Consider the following 27,215-nt stretch of genomic DNA (forward strand, 5'->3'; position numbering starts at 1 on the left):
TCGAGTTTTGATGCAGGTGGCTTAGAGGCAACATTTTGAGACACTGAGAAGTTTCTCCTTCTTTTCAAGGAAGACTTTCTTCAGTATCCCGTCAGATGAGAGAGGCTAACTCTGGAGGTAGCTGGTTTATGTGGAGCCTTTTATAATTTCTTTTTATAGTTTCTTTGTACTATGTGATCCTTTTAGAATACAAATCACTCCTCAGCCCAGAACTTCAGTGTACGTCTCTTTTACTGTCACGGGAAAAGCCGGTGGCATAAAATGTTTCATGTGGTTTCTGTCACCACCATCCTTTATCCATCATTACTTCTCTCACGTCATCTCCTACCTTTCTATTTAAAAAATACTCAGCTCTAGCCCATTAGCACCTTGCTGTACTGCAGATGCCCCAGGGATGCTTGTGCCCTAGGTTTTGTAAATGGCTTTCCTGTTGTCTGGTATATTTCCCCTAAGTATTTTTAAAATTCATTTATTTATTTTTAGAGAAAGGGGAAGGGAAGGAGAAAGAGAGGGAGAGAAACATCAGTGCGTGGTTGTCTTTCACATGCGCTCTACTAGGGACCTGGCCCACAACCCAGGCATGTGCCTTGACTGGGAATCAAATTGGCGACCCCTTTCCCTAAGTATTTGCATGCCTAAATACCCTTCTTCCTTAAAGTTTTCACTTCTCACATTCTTAGCAATGCTTGTGTTAACATGCCTGGTTTTTTAAAAAAACTTTTTTTGAGGTATGATTTACATATCTTAAATTTACCTGTTGTAAGTGTGCAGTGCAATGATTTTTAATACATTTGCTGAGTTGAACAGCTACCACCACAGTCCAGTTCGAGGATGATTTCATCACTCAGTAAGGTCCCACCTGCCATTTGCAGTTCATCCTGTCGCCATCTCCAGACCTACCACAGTGTAGTGGGTAGCCACTACACTGCTTTCTGCTGCGTAGATTTTTCTTCCCGAACACTTCAATGTAGTGCAGCCATGTGACATGTGGCCTTCCGTGACTGGCTTCTTTTACTCAGCATGGTGTGTTTGAGGTTCGCCCATGTTGTAGCCTGTCTTGGTACTTCATTCCCCTTTGTGGCTGGTGCTCCATTGGATAGACGTACCACATTTTGTTTATCCATTCACCAGTCCATTGGCATTTGGGCTTTCACTGTGACTGTTAAGAATATTGCTGCTATAAACATTCACTTGCAGGTGTTTGTAACACCCCTTTTTAAAACTGTAACTGGTGTACCCCCACCTTTACCCTGCTGTGCCTGTCTGGCATCTTTTTTTAACATACCATATGATTAACTTGTTATATGTTGCTGCATAAAATAATTATTCCAGAAATTAGTGGTTTAAAACAACATTTGTTATCATAGGTTTTGTTTGTCACTAATCTGCGTACATAGGCTCTGCGTCAGGATTTCTCCCAGGCTGCACTGGAGGCACTGGCCGGACTGCAGTCAGCCCAAGACTCAACTCTAAGCACATTCGTGTGGTTGTGGTATGACGCAGTTCGATGTGGGCTGTTGAACTGAGGGTGTCCGTTCCATGCTGGCTGCAGGCTGCCCTGAGTTCCTTGCCTCTTCACGGGGCCTTTCCTGCAGCAGCTGACAAGATGGCAGCGGCCCTATCAGATCAGTCCGTCAGGAGAGTGCGAGTGTGTGAGCAAGACAGAAGGCACAGCCTGTCTGCCCTAATCTCAGGAGTGACATCTCATCAGGTTTGCCCTTTCCCTGGCATCCCCCAAAACCCCCACGCCTAAATCTCTGCCATCTATCAGTTCTCTGCTACGAGTCTATTTGTTTTTTGTATGTCCATTTGTTTAGTTTTTTAGATTCCAGATATAAGTGAAATGATACAGTATTTGTCTTTTTCTGACTTATTTTACTTACTATAATACCCTCTAAGTCCATCCCTGTTATTGCAGATGGCAAGATTTTTTTTTTCATGGCTGAGTAAACACGCCAGTGCAGGTGTGCACATGCACACATGTGTGCACACGCACACAACACCTTTTTTCTGTCCATTCATCTATCAGCGGACACCTGGGTTGCTTCCATATTATGGTTGCTATAAATAATGCTGCAGGGAATATAGAGGTGTTTGCATTGTTTGAATTAGTGTTTTATCTTCTCTGGGTAAGCACCCAGAGGCAGAATTTCTAGATCCTTTTTTGTCTCTTGCTATAGATTTTTGTTTTAAAGTCTATTTTGTCTCTAAGTATTGCTGTGTCAGCTTTTTTCAAATTTCCATTTTCATGAAATATCTTTTCTATGTGTTTACTTTCAGTTAGTGTGTGTCTTTCAATCTGGAGTGAGTCTCATGTGGGCAGCCTGTGTAAGGGTCCTGTGTTTTTTAATCTATTCATAAACCCTCTGTCCTTGAGTGGAGCACTCAGTTCATTTACATTTAAAGTAATTGTTGGTAGGTATGTGTGTGTAACCATTATAATTGTTTTCATACTAGCTTTATAAATGGTCTACTACTTTTGTATATGTTTGCCTTTACTAGTGAGATTTTTTCTTTCATATATTTTCTTATTACTAAGAATAAGTTTTGGCCTTTTCTTTTCCACTTACAGAATTTTCTTTAACATTTCTTGTAATGCCAGTATAGTGGTGACGGCCTTCTGTGGCTTTCGCTGTCTGAGATATTCAGTTCCAAATGATAACCTTCCTGGGTAGAGTATTCTTAACTGTTCCTTTTACCCTTTCTTCATGTTGACGGTATCATTTCCATTTTACTCCTTATGTTTGCGGAGCTGCTATAGAGCCCTAAACATTTTAGCCTCTTAACCTATAGTAGTGAATGGATGAGAACATCTGGAGCCGTAGCCTGAGCTCCGACTCTTTATTGCCCTCTCAATCACTGTAGGCAAGTTTCTTGACTATTCTAAGCCTTGGCTTTCTCATTTCTAAAATAAGTATAAATGAATTAGATCCACTGAACAGGGTTTTGGGGATAATTAAGGAGTGTATCTTAGAAAACCTTTTTGTAAGGTATGCGATGTTCTGATTAGTCTAATTTTGGCTCTCCTTTTCACGTATAGTAGATAATTATGCTTTGCCAAGGGAAAGTCTCCAGACTTTGACTGTTAGTTGTCAAAGTCCATTTGAAGAGTCACTCCTGCTAGGCTATCACCTGGCTAAAATTATAGTCGCTCTTGAGAATTTCGTAGCTTTTAGCTATCTGTGTGGTAAGAGTTGATTTCAGATGAAAGCTTGTTTGTTGAAAGGGAATAGGCTCTAAGAAAGAAAATAAAATTTCCCTTCACAGAGCAGCCTGGGTTTGGAATCCATTCTGGATAAGATGCCTACCTTTTACTTCCAAAAGGAGGACAGAACTATGACACAGCAGCTGTTACCAGATGAAAAGTGTAGGTTTAATAAATTGTCCAAACTGAGTCTTGTTAATTTTAAGTTGCTTGCCCACCATGTACCATAACTCGAACAAAGGAAGGAAGTATATATTTGTTGCTAATGCTAGGGAAATTACCATTGAAGGCAGTTGGCAGAATGGCTGACATTTTGACAGTCATAGGTCAGATAATTTTCAACATCTATCCAAGAAAAGATTTGACCAAGTATTGACAGAAAAAAAATCAATTTTTTCCGTTCGTCTGGCTGCGTCTAAATGTCTCATTTTCAGCTCACAGGAACGATTGCTATGGAAGCAATCTTTGACATTCCAACAGAGCACCCATAAATTGCTTGAATAATGTTGGAACTTCAAATATAAAAACACAAGAAAAGTCATTGTCTGAGGCTCTAGAACTCAGGATTTCTCTACTTGGGTTTTGCTCCTGATGTCATGTTTATAGCTCATATTTTACAGTAAGATATGTTTTAAATTACCCTTTACTCAGTTCCACAGAGGAAGATTAGCTTACAGGTGAAAAGGAAAAGCAGAGGTAGAACTGCAGACCAAACTCTTGTCTATTTTCTGATGTTTCCAGTACAATTAGAAACAAGTGCTAAATTTTCTCTAGTCTCTCAATGGCAAAATAAAGAATGTATATAGTAGGCTCGAAAGTTGGAAATCATAAAGCACTTCTTATGGTTTCTATTAAATCAAATTTTTTTGGTGTTAAGTTTCATTTATAAATTTAGTGGTAAAGTATAAATCAGTCTGTTGCCAGTAAACATAAATTTATACTAGCTCTAGGATCAACATTTTGAGAATGGATAAAGTAGGATCATCTGAGCATTTATAAAAGAATGTTGATCTAAAATAGCTGGTAGAATAAAAATATATTGTACAAACTAAAAAAGGGCAAAAGAGCTAAAATTCAGCGCATGAACTAAAATAACTACCAGTTCAGATGAGTCCAAGTGCTAAATATGCAATTGTTTTTCTGATTTACCTTATATGTACAAGAGTTCTTTTAATTATTTTTAAAATCCTGACCTGAGGAGATGTTTCCATTGAATTTTTAGATAGAGAGGAAGGGGTGGGGGGGAGGGGAGAGAGAGAGAGAGAGAAACAGAGAAAAAAACATTGTCTGTTGCCTTGCATGTGCACCCTAACTGGGCATCGAACCTGCAACCTTTAGGTATACAGCATACCTCTCCATCCAACTGAGCCATGCGTTTAGGGCGAATTCTTTTAAGTTTTAAATCACATATTTCACTCCCTTTGTCATTAAAAAATATAAGAATCATTGTGTCTAAGAAACTCAAAAGTTTTGAGGTTGACATTTTAGACTGTTAGTTAGAAATGACTATTTATTGATTTAGAGGTGGTTTGCCTCTAAAATTCGAAAATGAAAAAGAAATGAATTGAGTTTGAGTTAGTATTATCTGACTAACCAACCTCTTCTTATCCCTTGATACTTTTTAAAAAACCTGTCTCAACATCCACAGGAGTGACGTAACAAATGTTCAGCATAGATGTAGTAACCATTGTAGTGCTCACTAGTTTTATGGATGACTGATGCACATCCTTCAGGGGCTTGGAAATCGCTCACATGGTGGGAAGAGTGTTTCCGGGTGACCTTGGATCAGCGTTGGTGCTTGTTTGCTCCAGGGACACTGACCTTGCTCTTTTGTGAACATCCAGGCATGTTCCTACATCATCGGCCCTTTTTAAAAAAATACTTGCTGCTCTTTTTGCCTGCGATATTTTCCCACACGCTTCCCATGGGTTGCTTCCTTGCCTCTTTCACTCATTCCCTTAGTTATTACATTGTCAGATTACTCTACAAAGGAGCTAACTCCCTAACAGGGGTGTCCAGCCTTTTGGCGTCTCTGGGCCACACTGGAAGAAGAAGAGTTGTCTTGGGGCACACGTTAAATAGCTGATGAGCAAAAAAAAAAATGTTTTAAGTAAATTTACAGTTTTGTGTTGGGCCATGTTCATAGGCATCCTGGGCCACATGCAGCCCTGTGGGCCATGGGTTAGACACCCCTGCTACCATTTAAGAGTTTTGAGCAAAGGAGGGTCATAATTTGACTAATATGTTGAAAGTGTCCTTTTGCCTGTGGTGATGAGACTGAACTGCAGGTGAGGGTGGTTTCTACCATGGGTAGAAACAGTCATGGCTCAGATCTGGTGGTTGTGGAGGTGGTGAGAAGTGACATAAATTGAAGGTGAGTCTGAGGATATAAATTGAAGGTAGAGTCAATAGGATTTGCTGCCACCTTGAATGTGGAACGAGAGAAAAATTCCAGGAGTCAAGGCTGCTTCTGAGGTTTTTGGCCTGAGATACTGAAAGAATGGAATTGCCATTTATCAAAATGGACAAATATCCAAGGAAGAACAAGTTTGGCTTTAGTCCTGGTAGTTGGAAAAATGAAACTTGCATCAGTAGGAGGTCTGGGATGGAGATACAATATTTAGGAATCATTAGCATGTACATGGTATATAATGTTCTGAGCCTGGATAAGATCTAGTAGGAAGTGTAGAAAAGAAAGGAGTGAAGCCTTGGGGTTAAGCCCCGGTGCACTCCAGTGTCCGGAGGTTGGAGAAAGCAGAGGGAAAGCCAGTGAAATAGAGGGGAACCAAGAGGGTGGGGTCCTGGAAACCAAGTGAAGAATGTTCCAGGGAAGGAGTGCTTAGCTGTGTGGAAATGCTACTGATAGAAGATGTAATAAATGAGGACTGGGAAATGACATTGGGATTGGCAGTGGGGAAGTCTTTGATTAGCTGTTCTGGTACTGTGGTGGGGAGGAAAAGCTGACTGGAGAGGATTCAAGAGAGAATAATAAAAGAGGAATCGTAGACTTCAAATACAGCTAAATTCTTTATAGGAGATTATTCTGTAGAGTATGACAGACAAATGAGATGACACCTGAAGAGAGATATGAAGTCAAGAAAGACTTTTAAGTGATGTGTGCTTGCTGTTGGGAGTGAGTGGGTGACAAGGAAAGAGAAGGGGACAGTTGTTGGGACGTGTATTCTTTTATGCGTGTTCCTTGCTCTATAGCACCATACACAGAACTAAAGGAAGATTTTTTGTTTCTTAATTTTTACTGACTTTACTGGGGTGACTTTGGTTAATAAAACTGCAGGCTTCAAGTGCACAGTTCTGCAACACATCATCCGTATACCCCATTGTATGCTTGTTGCCCCGAGTCAAGGCTCCCTCGGTCACCACTTATCCCCCCACTGTACCCTTTTGCACCTGCTCCAACCCTCTTTCCCTCTGGTCACCACCATACTGTTGTCTGTGTCTGCGAGGTTCTTTTTTGTTGTTGTGTTTGTTTTGCTTGATCTCTTCACCCTTTTCACCCAGTCCTTCAGTGCTCCCCCCACCAAAGCTGTCAGTCTGTTCTCTGTATCTGTGAGTCTCTTCTATTCTGCTGGTTTGTTGCTTGTTTGTTTATTTGGGTCAGTAGATAAGGAATACTTTTCTGTTCTTCTTCCAGCCCCCCCACCAAACTCCCACTGGGCTAGGTGCCCCTCTTATTAGCTCCATTTAATTCCATACTTTTTATGTTGCCCCTACACTTACTCCGTTTAAAGTAAGACTCTTGTATATACTTAAAGACAGATTCTTTTAGGTCCACGGAATCATACCTGACAGGGTATGTTAGTTCTAGAGTTCTAGGAGCATGCCATTTTAGTCATCTTGGAATATAACAGAAGGTGAGAATTTTATTAGGATCTTTCTCCTTCCCAGCCACCCACTGTGAGTTGTTTGCGTGTCTCTGAGCGGTTCCCAGCTACTCTCTCAGGTGTTGGTTTTGAGGAGCCCTGTGCACTGTTGTCTCACACTGAGTCCAGCTGCTTGGCTCAAGGAGCCCTGTTTCTTACCATTGGCATTCCTGGTGGCGTGGCGCCTGCTGTGCCTCCGTCTGGCGTGTTCCACTTTGATTCTGTTCATTCAGTTCCCTCAGTCTGTCTTATCTGTCCCAGGGTTAGGCCTGTGGGCATGAAAAAGTACTCTGTCCTTAGCCAGAGGTTGATGTAAGTTAAAAGATGTAAGCAGCCCTGACTGGCGTAGCTCAGTAGATTGAGCACGGGCTGTGAACCAAAGTGCTGCTGGTTTGATTCCCAGTCAGGGCACATGCCTGGGTTGCAGGCCATGTCCCCACTTGGGGGCACACAAGAGGCAACCACACATTGATGTTTCTCTCCTTCTCTTCCTCTCTCTCTAAATAGAAATAAAAATAAAATCTTTAACAAAAAAAAAGATGTAAGCAATAAAACAAACAGCAAACAACTATGCAAATGGTAGTTACCATTGTGATCTCTGAACTCAAGGTTTATATTGCTGTTTGCATTTTCAAGGTGTTAGGTCAGAGTTTTAAAATTAGGGCCAAGACCTTGAAGCCAGTTGCCAGGGTGTTTGTAGAAAAGAATGATACATGTGTGGAATCAACTGTAAGAAGTGTGTGTGTGCACTTATGTGTGTTCATCCACTCATCCATAAAACAACCTGTAAATGCATACTGTGTGGGGGAAGATATGCTTTGGGGAGAAGGGAGTGGAGGTATTGGGAGCTCTTTACTAGTCACACTATGGAAAGGATAGGGATCCACTTTTTTTTTTAAAATATATTTTATTGATTATGCTATTACAGTTGTCCCATTTCCCCCCTTCATTCCCCTCCACCCTGCACACCCCCTCTCACCCACATTCCCCCCCTTTAGTTCATGTCCATGTTTCACAAGTTCTTTAGCTTCTACATTTCCCATACTATTCTTACCCTCCCCCTGTCTATTTTCTACCTACTGTCTATGCTATTTATTCTTTGTATCTTCTCCCCCCTTCTCCTCCTCCCACTCCCCTGTTGCTAACCCTCCATGTGATCTCTATTTCTATGGTTCTGCTCCTGATCTAGCTGTCGCTTAGTGTGCTTTTATTTTAGGTGTGGTTGTTAGTAACTGTGAGTTTGCTGTCCTTTCACTGTTTGTATTTTTTATCTTCTTTTTCTTAGATAAGTCCTTTTAACATTTCATATAATAAGAGACTGTCAGCTGATTTCTCAAAAGAGACCTTACAGGCAAGAAGGGGCTGGAAAGAAGTATTCCAACTCATGAAATCCAAAGACCTACATCCAAGATTGCTCTACCCAGCAAAGCTTTCATTTAGAATGGAAGGGCAGATAAAGTGCTTCTGAGCACTTTATCTGAGTGCTTCTCAGATAAGGTCAAGATCAAGGAGTTCATCATCACCAAGGGATCCACTCTTTAGAGTAGTTCTCGATTATCCCTGGAGTTCTTTGGCTGAACAGCCTGTCATAGTGAAACCCAGCATGCCAACATCCCAAGCTGAGCTGCAGACTTGCAGTAAGAGAGGCTAGAAAGATCCAGGATCCCCTGAGCTCAGCACCCATTTTGGTTGCCTTTGCAAGTCTTCCCTTGGAACCTCTAGGTTTCTGCATGGCCCAATTATAGAACTCCTCCTCTAGATTATGACAAAAATTTTAAAAAATGTGATTCCTTAGCCTTTCCCATTGTAAAAATTGAGGAACTTTTTTCTTTTACATGAGTTTTCTCTTCTAAAAAAATACAAGGTATTATTTATAGCCTAAATGTTTTACTTTTAAAATTTTAATTGTATTGTTTTTAATCCTTACCTGAGGATATATTTATTGATTCCAGAGGAGGGGGAGATGGGGAGAGAGAGAGAATGTCTGTGTGTCTTTGTGTGTGTATGTTTGTGAGAGAGATAGAGAAACATTGATGTGAAGGAGAAACATCGATCAGTTACCTCCCGTATGCACCCTGACCAGGGATCAAATCTGAAACTCGGGTTTGTGCCCTGACCGGAAATTGAACCTGTTACCTTTCTGTGTACAGGATGACTCTCCAGCCAACTGAGCCACACCGCCCAGGACTTAGTTAAATGTTTTAAATTGCTGAGCCTCTGTACATTTTTACTATGAATACTGGTTTATAGATAGAATTACTGAAAAATATGAATTGGTGATAATGTTAACAGATTGTCAGGGAATTACATCTTATTTGGAGTATCCACTGATGTCCTACTTTATCTGGGTAGAAGTCTGACCTTCGTGTGTACATTCAGACAGACAGTAAAGGCTTGTGATACATGTCATGACCCTGTGGGCTCTAAATACAGGGGTGGGCAAAAGTAGGGTTACAGTTGTGAGCATGTGGGATAGTTTATTCTTGTACTATTATTTATGTATCAGTTATTGTACTATTATTTATTATTACTATTAGCCTACTTTTGTCCACTCTGTATTAGTAAACTGATCTGAATGCTTAAGTACAAACAAAAGTCAAAGAGGCAAGTCTCTCTCTGTTGTTTGAAATGTTTAAAAAATCATACATTAAGGTATTTTTTTGTACTTAAAAAACAAAAGATAGTACTGCTGCATTTGATTTTATTGTACTTATAATACACATTAAAAAATTCTACTTTATACTTTTTAGTAGCTAATAATTTAATACTTTTTTTGACCCTCCCTTACTTTTTTCATCCTTCTCTTCTTGTTCCATGTTGCTTTACCCAAACTGAAGATGCCTACATTTGAAACAGGTTGAATTTGTGGTCTTGGCTGTAATTGTCACATCACAATCTATTTCTGATTATGATCTTATTTTTGTGCCTTTCTTTGTATAGACTGGTGAATTTTCAGCTCGTTTCCTTTTGAAGTTGCCGGTGGATTTCAGTAATATTCCCACATACCTTCTCAAGGTAAAAATATATAATTGTCAATGTGAGAATATAAATGAACCTTTAAGTAATTATTTAACTCTGAACATTTGCATCATTGGTTTACCAGCTTTCATGCAGATGATGAATTCTATTAAAATATTAATTGCATGAAAATTCATTAAGTTCTTTTGTTACCTAAAAGCTAAAAGAGTAAGCCTAAAAGTAATTTTGAAATGACTTTTTTATAAGGTAAAATGAGTATAAATTACACTTTGGGGAAAAAAATACCTTTAGTTAATAACCTTTTTGGGATGAAAGGCTCTTTTAGAAATTGCCTAATATGCATTGTCTTTAAATCAGATTACATATTAACTATGCTTTGCCAAAGGGCATTTTATTTTTGTTATTTATATTAGCAGTTGTTCTCAGGCACCTTCATAGTTGGCCTGTCCCGCGGATTGAGGATGGAGTTAGGCCAGTGTATTTGTCATTCTTGAAAATGTGATGCAGGCGAGATGTGGCTTGGGAAGCCACCTGCAGATGCTTTGTGGAGAAAAGGTAGCAGGTGTGTGAGTAGGCTGTGGTTCATGGGAAACAAACTAAGTGGACCAGGAAGCAGGTTCTGAACAGGAAGCCATAAGTCAGCAGCCTAGGCTCGTAGATGCGGATTTTGGTTGTGGCTGCCCTGGGTTCCATATTTCGACCATGATTATATATTTAATGCAAGAAAAATGTCTACTTTCCTAATTTGATGTTGTTTAAAAAGTTTAAAGTATTTCTAACAGTCTAGAGAGAAGATGGAATCCTTGTACAGGTTTTCCTGCATATTGTGGTGGTCAGTAAATAATACTAGATATTAATCTTCACAATGATCGGAAGTATGGTCTGGTGGAATATGAAGTGTAAACCATAGAAAAGATTAGGGATTTTAAAATATATTTCACTCAAGTCATTAGTAGTGGGACTTTGTGGGCAGACTAAAATTGAGGAGCAGATAATAATCTAGGCTGGAAGAGTTTTTTTGTTTTTGTAAGAGAATAATGAGAGATAAAGCTGGAAAAAGTTGTCGGAAAGACCTCGAATGCTTGAGGAATGATTTCAGATTTCATTAAGCAGGTAGTCTTAACTTCTTTTTCCCTGGATTAACTTCCTATTTTATTTCCCTGGTCTCATTCCCTCCCACGCCCAATTTCTCTGCAATATTACTTCCAGAGTAGACTACTTTAATCTCCTCTTAAAACAAATAATGGTTCCTCTTGAAACAAACAGTCACTTCCACAGCCTGCCTGTCCAGGCAGTGCCGTTTTATATGTTGTTTCCCAGCCTGTGTCTGAAACAAGCACCTCTCCTCCCTATCCTGCCAGTGCTGTGAGAATTCCCAGTGCTGTCACTTTGCTCTTGCTCTCCCTCCCAGCTCTGACGCCCCTCCTCTTTCATCTTTTCCCAGAGAATTTACTTAATTGACTTAAGAATAAAGTGAAGTCCAGAGAAATTCAACTTACTTGTCTAAGACCCTAAGTGTTTATTTGAGGCTGTTGACAGAATATTTAGTTTTGATTATTGCACCAGAAACTAGAGAGGAGCTAAGAGTTCAAGGTGGAGGAAAAAGGGATCATGAAATTAAAGTGAGCCTTTTGAAAGAAGAAGTGTAACATCCAACTATGTATGGGGAAGCCAAGGCCTGACCTTGGAAGACCTAATGGAAGAGAACTGTATAGGTAGAAGGTCTACAGAAGCCCAGAGTTGTATAAGCCAGAGGCTTTAAAATGTCAGTTAAGAAGGGAATGCTCATGTGCCATCAAATAAACAAGGCTGCACTCAAGAAAAGGCAATTGATTTGGCCAGGGCACAGGGGATATTGAGACTAGAGAGAACACTTCATAGTAATGGCCAAATAGAGAACAGATTATTGGTTTTAATGAAGATGTGAATGAATTGGAAATTTTGTCGAATACTGCATGGGTATTAGACAAAATGAGTTGTGAAAATGGAGTGGAAACTTGAAAATCTGAAATGTGTGAATGAATAGGAATTTTTGTCTAATACTCCATGGGTATTAAACAAAATGAGTTGTGAAAATGGAGTGGAAACTTGAAAATCTGAAATGATCACATGTAATCATTAAGAAACAACTAAAGTGGTAACATACTGGCTGAAGTAATCCTAGAGAAGCCTTTTCAAGAAAGTTTTAATTGGTATACTTGACTATGATAATCTAACTGATGTTCTCTCTGAAAAGTTGAAAGGAAATGCTGCTGGGGAAAGAGCATTCCAAGTGGTGCTATCATTCTTTCATCTACTTGGAGAGAGTAGATAATGATGTTGAGTTACAAATGCACATGACTTTGTCATTAAAGATTGAATTTTAATAAATTTGCAGTTTGAACTTTCTCATTTCTTTCACCTTTCCTTAGGGACAGGAGGGTTTTGCATTCTGTGTACCCAGAAGAAGAGAATTCGGCTAACTAATGTTCCTAGAACTTTTTTTGGCTGGATTGTTGCATTGTCCTTAATTATTTGGGACTGTTTAAAAGTTCATTTACTTCTACATATTTACTAGGAAGGAAACTGATAATTTTCCCCAAATATTCTCTTTATTAAAATGCAGCAAGTTTTTTAGGGTGTTGTGTATTGAATATAGTTGTTTCTCAGCAAGCATAAGATAACAAACATTAAAAAGTCCCCTGATCCTGATAAATGAGTATAAATTCAAAGGCTGACCTCATAAAGATTTTCCTCTAAACCACAGATTACATGATGCTTCCAAATTTGAGACCATTTAAAGTTGAGGGAATTTTTTGGATCCAATAAAGTCACACTTAATAAGCAGCTTTTGGAAATACAGACTGCTTTAACACACTCTTGTGAAATCTGGTTTTAAAACAAAACAGTTGTCTGTTTCTTTAAAGACCATAAAGAATTCACAGAGAACCCTCATCTTATCTTAAAGGAAATAGTTTGTGTCTAACCAAATAGGAGTGGGCATACTTTTATACAAGGAGGAATGTGTACCTGGAAGAAAGTGCCATAAAAGTAGGGTACTCTTTATTCCAGACTTATCATGGCTCAGTTTGAGCCAAAATTTGCATTTGAGACTTAAGCACAAAGAAAGTAGTGAGGTGGTCTAAAAACTTACTCTGCAGGGAACTTCCCATTCTTCGTTCACCTGCTCTCAGTTTATTGTTCTTGTCCTGCCTTCTTTCTCTAGAGACAGAAGCAGAGCTTAAAGAAAAATGCACTCCAATCAGAGGCCCCCAGACGTCTTCTCTAAAGGGCAGGATAGTAAAATTTTAGGCTTGCAGGCCAGATGGTCTCTGTCACTACTCAGCTCTGCTGTCGGAGCATGAAAGCAGCTATAGACAATATGTAAATGAATGCATGTGGCTGAGTTCCAATAAAACTTTATTTTCGAAAACAGGTATAGAGCTAGATTTGGCCTGTGGGCACTTGTTTGCCCATCCCTTTTTTAGATTACAGAGGGGCATATCTCTTCACACAGGCACCTGGGGTGGCACAGGAAGACAAGTGAACAGGTTTGGTTTAAGGAGTGGGAGTGGATTTTAATACTATGCTCTCTCAGCTGATGTGTTACTAGCACCTTCAACTTAAGTGAATTCCTCCTCCCTCTTTTCCTTCCTCCTTTTTTCCTTTCCTTCCTGTTTTCTCCCTTTAAAAAAATTCTACCTTCTCTCTCACTTTAAAATAATTTGTTGGTAACATATAATTTACTAAATTCTCTTCCAAGTCTTAGTTTCTTTGTTTCCCTAAGTGTTAAAATGTTGTCAGGCTGGTCCTGGCTGGTGTGGCTCTTTTGGTTGGGGCATGGACTCGTAACCCAAAGGTTGTGGGTTTGATTCCTGGTCAGAGCACATGCCTGGGTCGTGGGTTCAATCTCCAGTCCAGGTACGTACAATCCCCAGTCTGGGTGTGCATGGGAGGCAACTGATCAATGTTTCTCTCTCTATCATTGATGTTTCTGTCTTTCCCTTCCTTTCTCCCTTCCTTTCTAAAAAAGCGATGAAAAAATGTCCTCAGATGAGGACACTTAAAAAAAAAAAGTCAGGCTGTATTACACACCACATCAGATTGTTTTGAGACTATTAATAAGATAATGAATATGATGGCACTTCTGAACTTCAAGTAGATGCCAAAGAGAAATGGTTTTGATTATATATTTCAGAGTCTTGAATTTATTGTGGACTAGGAAGAAAGTATTTCATTGAGATTTAGATAGAGTTACACTTACACTACTCTTTTCCTCTCTCTTGATTTCCTCTGTCTACAATTCAAAACAAGAATTTTCACTTGTACCTCATTTCTAGATATAATTTCTGTTAATTCTGACAATAATATAATTTCTACTAAAAACAAACAGTCACAGGTAGCTTCTGTGTTTTTTTAGTTTTATTTTGCTTTTTTTATGGTGTGCTTGTGTTTTTGTTTTCTAAATTAGAGTTTTAGGATATAGCTGTATCTTAGATGATTATCAGTACACTTGTTTTGCTGCCCTGTCCTCATATGTAGTGATAATCTTTTAAGTACAGTCTGTTCTGCTATAGAGCATGCTTTAATAACATAAATTGGTTCATACGTGATTGATAAATACTGGAAGCAAGTGAGTATAATGTGAAAGTTGCCATGGTTTATAGTTGATTTTTTTCTAGCACATTAATATTTACTACGATTATTTTTATAATAATTATAAAATATTATTTTTATGCTTTTATAAGTTATGATTAGAGGACATTTTTTCATTGCTTTTTAGAGAGAGAGGAAGGGAGAAAGGGAGAGAGAGAAGCATTGATGTGAGAGACAAGCTTTGATTGGTTGCCTATCATACGTGCCCCGAGTGGGGATCAGACTCTCAACCTTTTGATTACAGGATGACACTTCAGTCAACTGAACCCCACCGGCCGGGTCATAGCACATTAATATTTTGACCACTAAGTAATAGCAGCTAAATGCAAATGCACTCTTTGTCCATTTATGCCATATCATTCCACTTGGCTCAGTTTGACACTTTCTGTATTCATTTATTGGGTGGTTTCGCCTATCTTTGTAGAAAAAATAACACAAGCCAGAACGAGCTCTGTCCTGCATCATTACATTTTGTCCAAAACCTGCTTCTTCACTGTACTTCTAATGATGGTGTCTCTCTACTCATTTACATAATGCAGCAGTTTCGATCTTTTTTACTTGTTTTTTTTTAATAGCTTTGTTACTGAACAGCAATTGGGCCCTGCTGCCTGCTACCACCCTCTAAGGTAAAATTCTAGAGGCAGAATTTTGGTGATGGAGGAAAGGAGTCCTTATTCAAATCTTCACAATTTTGGAATAACAGCTTTCCATATACATTATTCACTTAAGCCTATCCATTAAGGCTACACTCTTTAACACGTGGGTTCTCTTGTCATTCCCCCTGTTTTAATTATCTTATTTCCATAGGGTTAGTTTACAAACTAGAACAACATAAGATACAAAAGCTATATAACTTTGGAAGAATGGCAGGCTTCTGTCTCCAAGCTAGTTCCCTCTAGAACACCCAAAGAAGAATATAACCCAGCCACCCTCAGCCAGGCCAGCCTCCGAGGCTGCACCCAGAGTTCCTTCCCACCCAAAATACCATCCGTTGGAAAACACAGGCAGCTGCAGCACGATCATTCAGCCATCCTTGAGAAAAACCAGAGCTAACCCCATCTGAGATTCTGAGCCCTCCTTTGATTTCACATCTTCTTGCCCATAATTCCATGTGCTCTGGAGGCACTGAGCTTCTCCGCCAGTCATGTCCTAGGTTGTTTACCATTGCCCTGGGCAGCCTCCTCCTTCAGCTCCTTCCTGCTCCTCCCTAGTGATCAGATCAGATCTCTCTGTATCAGCTTTACTGAGATGTAATTCACATATTGGATACCAAGCAATTCACACATTTAATATGTGCAGTTCAGTGGTTTTAGTGGATTCACAGAACTTCAGCCATAGCAGTTTCAGTCTTACCTTTACCTTTTAAAAAGCCCTATATTTACTAAAGTAATTCTTTATTTATTGGGGATATGGCATGTTATTTTAAGTATGTTAGTGTTTTTATTGTAATTACTTCAGTTTTTGTCAATGCTGTAGTCATAGAGTTGTACAGCAACTGTCTGGCCTTCCTGTATTTTCCTCATTAGCCTCTTATTCTTTTTTTTTTTAAAGATTTTATTCATTTATATTTAGAGGGGAAGGGAAGGAGAGAGGGAGACAAATATCAATGTATGGTTGCCTCTCGTGTGTCCCCATGGGAACTGGCCTGCAACCCAGGCAAGTGCCCTGACTGGGAATTGAACCTCCATCCTTTGGTTTGCAGGCCTGCGCTCAATCCACTGAGCTACACCAGCCAGGGCCAGCCTCTTATTCTTAATGTAAAATTCACTAGAATGCATTTTTAAAGCAATGTATACATCATATTGTGGCAGAAACACTTGCATTTTAAAACGACCACAAAAATCTCTTCTTTTCTCGCTCAGGCATCCTTAGTCCCTTATGCTCTCAATATATGTGCGAGTTGTGAGGTCCTTTTGTATCTTCACACTCCTCTTCAGGACGCAGTCTGGATTGTCCGTGTCTCTCTCACACTGTGGCACCAGAGCAAGCACAACACCTCAGAAAGAATGGGTCAGGTCAGTGTTCATCAGAGCGCTGGACCCCATCACTGACGAGTGCTTATTAGTGAGCTTGTAAAGAACCCTTGTTTTCCCAATCCTGTTTTATACAGCTGCTCTTTTACAATAGCACAGGCTAATCCCATCATACTGCCTGTGTGGATTTGCCCCCTTTTTCAGCCTGTTGATGGGAAAGGTTTTGACACCTACAATCCAGGAAGGGGAGTACATATTAGAACCGAGTAGTGTTGTGGGGGCGGGGGGGGTGCGGATAGGAATTATAGGATGTAATCATTATAGGTGACTTTTTAAAAATAAAATCTGTAGCTACTTTTCTCTGTGGTAACATTCTCTCTGTCCGCATAATAAAGGCACCAGCTGGCACCTAACAGGTAGTGCCAGTCTCTCTCTCTCATGTTATCATTAAACCATTTTCATCAGCCAGACCTACAGCTCAAAAGTGGAATGTGGTTGGGGGTATGACTGTATAACAATAGTAGTGCAGGTCGGAATTTACATGGAAGTACGGAGTTCTTTAGTGGGTTGCGAGATTACTTTTGGTTGGGAAAGATCTTTATGAAGGAGGCGCCATTTAGGATGGGCTCTGGAAAATGGTCAGTGTTGATAGAGAGATGCTAGAGAGAATGACCGAGCAAGATTTCAGGTGGCAAAATGGCACACTTGGAGAACGGAACAGTCCAATTTGGCTAAGTCATTAAATGACGTACGAAGTAGTAAGAGATAAGAAAAGGAAACGAATTTTAAGGGTATTGAATGCAACGATATAGGTAAAACCATAGTGATTGCCTCGAATAGTACTAATGATTAGAACTGTGTTTAAGAAGAGAAACCTGCCAGGTAATAATACACAGAATGATTGGGGAGGAGGAGGAGGGAAGTTAGGCTGATAGTCTGGGATCAAGGGAGGCGGCACTGACCCATGCTTCAGACCCTGTTGAAGTTTTCACACACATAGCTGTGGAACTTGCCCACCTTGCCCCGGGACCAACCCCGGAAAACGAGGGCAAGGAAAGGGTACGGTAAGAACCTTCTAGTCAGTGGTAGCCAAAGTATATCTATATGGTTCACGATGAGATAAATAGAAAATTGGGAGTTTTTAGAAACATTTACAGCAGTTTGATAGAATAATCATATATCTGTTCACTAATGATAAAAACATTGGGTTTGCATTATGGTGTTTTAAATTTTTCTTTTTCTAATAACTTCTTAATGTATTTTATGAAGCCATCAATCTGTGAAGAATTAGGAAAAAACAAAGCAAACCAAATGCTCACTGTGCCTTCACTGTGGATGGTTTGAGAATCACTTTCTGGCCCACACTCAGTCCCCTGTGGCCCCTGGCTGCCGCTGCCTCCCCTGTCCTTGTACTCAACGGTCTTCTAAGTATCCTGGGGTTTTCCAGATACTCAGCTTTCTGCTCCAGATTTCTCAGCTTTCTGCTGAGCTGAACAGTACCCACTGTTACTCAAGGCACCCCCACCCCTTTTCTTTAAAAATGCGTCCCTAGGAATCCGAGTGGGAGAAGGAACCTGCAGCTATTGGTTAGAATAGTGTTTAATAAAGAGCTGAAAGAGAGGGAAATTCTGTTTTAAAATAATTTTTAACATTTTAATGATATTTTGATCTAGTTTCATGATAAAATGATATCACAAAGATATTCACCATCTTCCTACCATTTTCTTAAAGACCCATTTTCTTTCTTGAGCCCCTTGAATGCAGCTCTGTTTTCATATGCTGACCGCCCTGTCGGTCAGTATAGGTGATATCCGGAAGCAGCGCGGGCATCATGTTTCTGTTCCAGGTGCTTATACAAGGGTTTGGCTCTCATGAAGCGGGATGGGATGGTGATTTAGTTTATCAAACTTTATGCTAACTCTGGAAGATAGTCTATAATGCCGTGTGTAAGTGGGTATTCACAAAAATGCCTTTAGCATAAAATCTGGGGATGCTGGTGATGACGGTATTCTTAATTTCTATTCCACAGACCAGCACTTCACAAAGTGTGGTCCTGGAACTTCTGGTATCCCCAAGACCTATTCAAAGAGAAAAGAGGTACTATTTTCTAAAGAAGGTTAAAAATTTATTTACTTCATGAATGAATAGTGGAGTTTTGCATAGGCTACATGGTATGTTAGCATGTTATCATTACTCTCATGGCCAAAAGGTGTGTTTGCTTGTGTGTTCTTATATTTATAAAATTTCATTTTTTACCAAAGAATATTCAAGAAGGAACATAACTTGAATAGCCTTATGTCTATCATAGTTAAATAGTTAAATACCTTTCTATAAAGAAAACTCCAGGGACAGATGACTTCACTGGTAATTCTTGCCAGTCATTTAAGGAAGAAATAATACACAGATTCTATACAGATTCCTTGAAAAGGAGGGAATACTTTCTATGATTCTATGAGGATAATGTTAACTGAATAAAAAGCAGACAAGAATGTAATATAGATGTAAAATTCAAAACAAAATATTAAGAAATTTACCTCAATAATATGTACAAAGGATGATTATATCCAAGTGGTGTCTATCGCAGGCCTGTAAGGTAGGCTGAAAATTTAAAAATCAATAGTGTAATTCACCACATTAACAAACTAATAAAGCCCATATGATCATTTTAATAGATACAGAAAAATTTTTGACAAAACTGAACATCTTTTCCTGATAAAAATATTCTCAGCATTCTAGGAACAGAAAGGACCTTCTTCAACCTGATAAAGTGCATCTATGAAAGTCATATAAGTAATATTATACTTATGTAATGATGAAAGACCAAATGTCAATGTTCTCCTGAGGTTAAAAGCAAGGGAAACGTGTTTACTCTCACCAAATCTGCCTACTACTGGAGGTTATAGCCAGTGCAATAATGTGAGAAAAAAGAATAAAAGATACTCTCAATAGAAAGGAAGAAGCAAAACCATCTTTATTCATTAATGATGTGCTTATTTTTTGTAGAATAGCTTAAGGAATCCTCAAGAAAGCTTCTAGAACTAATAAGTGAATTTTGTAATGTTACAGAATACAAGATCAATATATAAAAATCGAATTTCTTTTTTTCTTTAATAATTAATTTTATTTAGTTATTTTTCAAGTACAGTTTTTTGTCTATTTTTCCCATCCCAGCCTCCCCCCCCCCTTGCTCCCCACCTCCCTCCCATTTCTACCCCCCTTAGTTCTCGTCCCTGTGTCCTTCCTATTTGTTCCTCCAAATCCTCCCCTCCCCCTTAACTTCCCTTCCTTCTCCCCTCTGGTCACTATCCCCTTGTTCTCTATTTCAGTGTCTTTGTTTTTTTTTTTCTGCTTGCTTGTTTGTTTTGTTGTTTAGCTTCCTGTTAAAGGTGAGATCATATGTATTTGTCTTTCAGCACCTGGCCTATTTCACTCAGCATAATGCTTTCCAGTTCCATCCATGTTGTTGCAAAAGGTAGTAGCTCCTTCTTTCTCTCTGCAGCATAGAATTCCATTGTGTATATGTACCACAATTTTTTGATCCATTCATTTACTGATGGGCACCTAGGTTGCTTCCAACTCTTGGCTATTGTAAATTGTGCTGCTATGAACATTGTGATGCATAGGTTCTTTGATATTGATGTTTTAGGATTCTTAGGATATAATCCCAGCAGTGGAATTGCTGGGTCAAAAGGCAGGTAAAATTGAATTTCTATATATACACTAACTACAGATAATCTAAAATTGAAATTAAAAAACAATTTATAATAGCAGCAAAATATGAAATATTTAGAGACAGATCTAATAAATTACTTTTTAAAAATCAGTCCTACTCATAAACTGCCAGCATCTATCGTTCAGCAAAAGTACCCTTGGGCCCCAGCCAGGTGGTGCATCTGCTTGGGGTGTTGTCCTGCACGTCAAAAAGTTGCAGGTTCAATCCTTGGTTTGTCAGGGCACGTGGGGGAGAAAACTGCTTGATGTTTTTCTCTCACATCCATATTTCTCTCTCTCCTTCCTTCCACTCACCACCCCCATCCCTCTTTCCCTCCTTCCCTCTCTCTCTTCCTTTCTCCAAAATCAATAAACATCCTCAGGTAAGGATTAAAAAAAAACCAACTTGGTTGGTTTGGGTCCTTTCAATGAACACTCAGTAATTGAAACTCAAAGTGCTCGTCCCTTTGGGTTTCTGTTAGGACTCACAGCCACCTTTTTATTCAAAGAGTATGTAATTGTATGTCACAGCTAGCATTGGAGAAGGATTTGGGTCAGCATGTTGCCATTGATAGAGAGGGCAGTGCGTCATATGTTCATATTTAATCCTCACGCCCGCCCTGTAAGGTGGCACGGTGAGTGCCTGTTGTTTCTGTCTGCCTGGCATCTCTCTTCCCCTCTTCCTCGGCTCCGTGTGTCCTGTGTCCACCTTCCTTTCCCTGTACTGTGCCTGTGATTCTGATAGGCTGTACATTATAGCTCCTCTTCTGCTTGGGAGTGGTTAGTCCAAGGGCTGGATATATCATCCAAGCTGGCCCAGGCACAGTGTTTACTGGAGCTTTCGAAAGTTGAAGTAGGAAGAGAAAAACTTTTTCTTTGCTATGATGTTTATAAGCTGGCACAAACCGAGTCCACAACTACAGGTCACCATGTTCCTCGCCATGTGGTAAAAGCCTCTGGATTGGCACTTCCCAGTAGAAATACAGTGCAAGCCAGAAACGTGAGCCACTGGTATAATTTCCACTAGCCACATTGAAACAGCTAGGAAGAAACAGGTGAAATTAGTTTCAATAATATGTTTTACTTAACACATTAAATATGTTATTTCATTATATAATCAAAGTTAGAATTATCAGTGAGCTATTTTATATATATATATATATATATATATATATATACACACACACACACACAAAGTCTTTGAGATCTGATATATTTTATTCTTCACTGCCTCTCAATTTGGACTAATATTCCAAGTAAGTGCTCAGTGGCCACTTTTTGTTAATGCCTACCATTTTTGACAGTTCAGCTCTATACTGTGGGAGTGAAGAAGTAAAGGTAAGAAATAGGGATTTAAAGAGAAAGTCAGTGGTGAGATTTTTGGTTTCCATTCTTTAAGTTGGAGGGGCTGTCTTGGCTTTGGAGTCTTTGAGCCTCTGCTATTGTTTTCTAAAAAATAGTATTTTTTGCTAAAGTGAGTATATGACTTAGGTTTCTGTCATTTATAATCAGAAAAGTCTTGACTCATACGTGCTGGTATTTTTCTCTCCATTTCTTTTGGATGAGTTACCCAGGGCTGTCTTAACTGTGTCCGGCTGAGCACAGGTTTGCCTCCTCTCTCAAAGGCCACGCTCCTCCCACCACAAGAGAGTGCCCACAGATGCTCCCTGTAGAGCAGGCCGTTTTCCCTGCATAAAGGGATGGAACTTTATTCTCACACATTCAGCACTCAACGTAGTTCTTTCTAGACCCTGATATGATGTGATTATGAAAATACTTACTGGGTTGGCCAAAAAGTTCACTTGTTTTTTTCCATAAATTGGCTGTAGGAGCACTTAGTTGCCTTTAACTTCATTTGAAATAATTTTTTTAGGTTGTATTGTGACAGCTGTTATATCAGCATGCACTTAAAAAAACTTACCAAAATAGGTGAATTTTTGCGTGGCCATTTTAATATTGAAGATGGAGAAAAATACGCAACACTTTTGGCATGTTATGTATGCTTTATTATTTCTTTTTTTTAAGGTTTTTAAATTTTTTATTTATTTATCTTTAGAAGGGAAGGGAAAGAGAGAGGGAGAGAAATATCAATGTATGGTTGCCTCTCATGTGTCCCCTGCTGAGAACTGGCCCCTGCTAGGAACTGGCCTGCAACCCAGGCATGTGCCCTGACTGGGAATTGAACCGTGATCTTTTGGTTCGCAGGCCAGCGCTCAATCCACTGAGCTATATTAGCCAGGGCACTTTATTATTTCAAGAAAGGTAAAAACGCAAGTGAAATGCAAAAAAAAATATTTGTGCGGTGTATAGAGAAGGTGCTGTGACTGATGGAACCTGTCAAGAGTGCTTTGCAGAGTTCCATGCTGGAGATTTCTCGCTGGATGATGCTTCACAGTTGGGTAGGCCAGTTGAAGTTGATAGCGACCAAATTGAGATATTAATTGAGAACAATCAACATTATACCACACAGGAGATAGCTGACATATTCAAAATATCCCAATCAAATAATGTTATTGGTGAAAATGAAAAGTGTATCTTTTATTTTATGGAAAAACCAAACAGACTTTTTGGCTAGCCCAATATTTTTTTGCCAGGAACTTCCTGTTGGGAACACACAGTACTTTTGTTAACACATTTCACCTCCACCCCTTGCTAAAAAGTGACTTCAACATATGGATGGAACCAACTCCAGTCCTTTGGTCACATACATGCTGCCTTGTAGACTGGTGTAGTAATCCAGCCTTGTTTCATTTGAAATAACCGTAGGGTCCAGGAAACTTGATTAGCACCTCTAAATAATTACGCCATTAAAGAGCAAGATTTATGAGCTCTGTTAAGGCTATGTGAGATCTGTTTTCCACGCTGAATAAAGTTAAGCAAGTTCTCATAATTTTAGAGTGATTTAGCCTTTTTTAGTTGTTATAACTGATGTTACAAAGTCTTAGACATCAACTTGAGGCTATTCTTTTTAAAAAATATATTGAGTATGCTATTAGTTGTCCCAATTTTTCCACTTTGTCTCCCTCTACCCGTTGCCTCCATTCCCTTCAGCAGTTCACCTTTAGTTCATGTCAGTGGGTCATGCATATAAGTTCTTTGGCTCTTACCCATACTGTTCTTAACCACCCCCCTGTCTATTTTGTACCTACCAATTGGTGCATCTTAATATCTGCACCTTTCCCTGACATTTTCCCCTTTCCCCCTCCTACATGATACCCCTCCAAATGATCTCCATGTCTATGAGTCTGTTCCTCTTCTGCTTGTTTCCATAGTTTGTTATTTGGATTCAATTATTGATAATTGTGAATTTATTGCCATTTTAATGTTCATTGTTTTGATCTTCTTTTCCTTATATAATTCCCTTTTTGCATTTCATATAATAATGGCTTGGTGATGATGAACTTTTTTAGTTTTACCTTGTCTTTGAAGCACTTTATCTTCCCTTCCATTCTAAGTGATGGCTTTGCTGGATAGAGTAGTCTAGGTTGTAGGTCTTTGCTTTTCATCTCGTTGAATGCTTCTTGCCTGTCCCTTCTAGCCTGAAAAGTTTCTTTTGAGAAATCAGCTGACAGTCTTATGGGAACACTCTTGTAGGCAATTGTCTGCTTTTCTCTTGCTGCTTTTAAGATTCTTTATCTTTAACCTTTGGCATTTAATTATGACATGTCTTGGTGTTCCCTTTGGGTCCAACTTGTTTGGGATTCTCTGTGCTTCCTGGACTTGGATGTCTATTTCCTTTACCAAGTTAGGGAAGTTTTCTTTGATTAGTTTTTCAAATAAGTTTTCAATTTCTTGTTCTTTTTTTTCTTCTGGCACTCCTAAGCCTCCCCTTATTAATATTATTTTTTAATATTTTTTTCTTCCTGCTGTTCTGATTGAATGCTTTTTCCTTCCTTGTGTTCCAAGTCTTTGATTTGATTCTTGGCTTCATCCTCTCCACTCTTGGTTCCCTGTAGATTTTTCTTTATTTCACTCAATGCAACCTTCATTTCTGCCTGGGTCTTTTTTATGCTGTAGAAATATTCAGTGAGTTCATGGAGCATCTTGATAACCAGTGTTTTGAACTGTGCATCTGATAGGTTGCTTATCTCCATTTCATTTAGTTCTTTTTCTAGATTTTTCTGTTCTTTCATTTGGGCCATATTTCTTTCTCTCCTCATTTTGGCAGCCTCCCTGTGTTTGTTTTTATGTGTTAGGTAGAGCTGCTTTAACTCCCTGTCTTTGTAGTATGGACTGTTGTAGAAAATGCACCTGTTAAGTTGTATGGGGCGGAGTCTTAGGTTATTGCTAGGGTGGTGCCACCCATGTCATGCCTCTGTTGCTCTGTGTCAGGGAGGGCTCACAGAGGGGACAGTTACGCTGCCTGGCCTCTGGAGTTTTGCTCAGGAGGAAGCTATCTCTCAGTACTCCCACTTCACTTTTTCTCAGTGTGTCACTGGTACCCTTCCAGCTGTTGCCCTGGTGCTGAATCCCTGAGGGGGTGGGTCTGTGTGAGTCTTAAGTCTGTTGTGGGTCCTTTAAGAGGAGTTTCTTCCACTGCCCCAGTCCCTGCTGGTTTTCACAGCCAGAAGTTATAGGGATTTATCTTCTGGTGCTGGAAGCCTGGGCTGGGTGGTTTGGACTGGGGCTGGGATCCCTCGCTCCCAAGGTATCCCTCCTGATTTTTATCCACCACATGTGGGTGTGGGTCCTCTGGTTCTGGTCCCTGTGCCTCCTCATACCATTCCGCATCTCAGTACCTCTCTTCCTCTCCACACCTCTTGGTGCCTCTCTGTACTTCTCCGCATCTCCGCCCCTCCTACCTGTCTGGACAAATGTGGCTTCTTTACATCCTTGGTTGTCAGACTTCCACACAACTTGATTTTCTGACATTCTGGGTGATACTTGTTTTGTAGTCTAGTTGTGTTTTTTGCTGTAGTTGTGCTTGAGTCGAGGCATGTTTACTTACACCTCCATCTTGACTAGAAGTCCCCTTAGGCTATTCTTTTCTGTTTTTCAGAATTATCCTTCTGAATGTTCAGTTGATAGTTGATCAATTTTAATGCATTTTCATAAACCTGTATGTTGAGAATTAATGTGAATAAAACTGACGTTTCATGGTATGACAGACACCCAGATAATACTAATTACAGTAAAAAATTTGTTCTTGATGGCATATAGCTGAAAGTTAACTTAATTTATTTACCTTTTTAGCACATTCTCCAGTCTGGAAGTGAAGTGATATACCAGTAGCTGTATAAATAGGAGGGAAGGGCTGATATTTATGAGTTTTAAGCTCCTATGGAAGATTTAGTCTAATTCGGCTTTGTACTTCCCAGTATTCTAGCACAGTGCCCTGAAGACAATGTTCAGGAAGAATTTGCTTTTAAAGAAAAAAAAAGTCCATGTATATAGTATGTATAAAATGATTTAATGATAATGTAGATGAGTTCTTATATTATTTAAGTGAATTCTATTTTTCTACTGATTTTTTAAACAAGAAACATGATTTATAATTATAGCAATTACAATCTTAAATCTAAAGAAAACATAAAAGGAGATATAATTCTAGAACTCATTCTGTTTTTATTCAGTACATATATTTTACTTGGTATGATGAGACCAGCCTAATAAAGAATAGAAACAGACTCATGATTATGTAATAGCCTGCAATTATTTTTATGGCTATTGCATTCCAATTTTCTTATGCAATATTTACAAGCTACGAGTGTAGCAAGGACACAGAATACAAGTTCTGACAATCTTGACTGTAAATCAGAATCAAGTCACGCAGGGTAGCGTTTGTGAACTGGCTTGACTGATGCAGACAGCCTTTATTAGGAATATGTAAATACTAAGTTTACAACTTTATGGTAGACTTGGGGTTTTAAATTCTAAAATTTAATTATATCCCACCCAGTAATTAATTCTTCTAAGACATTTTGATATTGGTTTAATTCTGAAGATGGGGGATAACATATATTACATTTTGAAAAAAAAACCAAAATGTTTTAAATATTGTATGAATGTGATGAGAACTTCAGCAGATTATGACTACAAAAGATTATGATTCAGCCTGAAAACATAACCTATGGAAAGTCATCAGCTGTGCAGAATGAGCTCTTCCCGATGACAGATCTGAGCGAGCCTGCCAATGAGAGAGAGACTGCTGGAAGAAAAAGAAGTCGTTGACTCTCAACATATGGCCCCACCGCTGACATATCTTGCAGTTTTTAGTGAATAACAACCTCCAAATTGGGTTAGACCTCCCTCCCCCCACAGGAAGAATGCGTGAATTTTAGTGATTTTACTGTGATTTTTTTCACTTTTATTTCAGAGCATGTTTTTAACAGAGTGTGTATGTATCTGTATGGGAGTGATGAAGGGCTACACGTTAATTATATTTTCACCTTTCATGATAGTGGAGACCCCTAGCAAACTGACAGTGAAGACATATCCATGTACACGTATGTGAGAAAATTTCCATCATCATCTGTTTTCCTTATTATCAGTTCTCTCAGTTACACACTCCCTGTATTTGTTCTCTTCCTCTCTCTTCTCTCCAGGGATCCTTCTTTATCCATTTCTTTACTTTAGACTTTCAACTACTAAAAAAGGAAAGGGGTCACTAGAGATTATATGGTTTAATTTCTTGGTATTAGATTGTGCACATTATGTGATTGTTCTCTCATGTGTTCGCTTTCACTATCATTTAGTAAATGTTGACTACCTACTCTGTGCCAACCACTGTAGGTATTTCAACCTGTAGTTTACAGGCTGAATCCTGTATGTGGTATTTCCAGAACACATGTGTTTGGAGTATTCCATGTGTGCAGAATATAATGGTCAAAG

At 39.2% G+C, this 27,215-nt stretch overlaps 1 protein-coding gene across 2 annotated transcripts in view; it reads left to right on the forward strand.

Annotated features, from left to right (window-relative positions):
- BABAM2 (BRISC and BRCA1 A complex member 2) overlaps positions 1 to 27,215 on the forward strand; it is a 357,539-nt gene that overhangs the window by 114,418 nt on the left and 215,906 nt on the right. For both annotated transcript variants that reach the window (XM_037146619.2, XM_037146620.2), the window contains one exon: positions 10,027 to 10,101. In XM_037146619.2, the coding sequence (XP_037002514.1) occupies positions 10,027 to 10,101 (75 nt within the window). The remainder of the gene's footprint in view (positions 1 to 10,026; positions 10,102 to 27,215) is intronic.

Source organism: Artibeus jamaicensis, unplaced genomic scaffold (assembly GCF_021234435.1).
Source record: "Artibeus jamaicensis isolate MK-2021 breed Jamaican fruit bat unplaced genomic scaffold, CSHL_Jam_final contig_465, whole genome shotgun sequence".
NCBI lineage: Eukaryota > Metazoa > Chordata > Mammalia > Chiroptera > Phyllostomidae > Artibeus > Artibeus jamaicensis.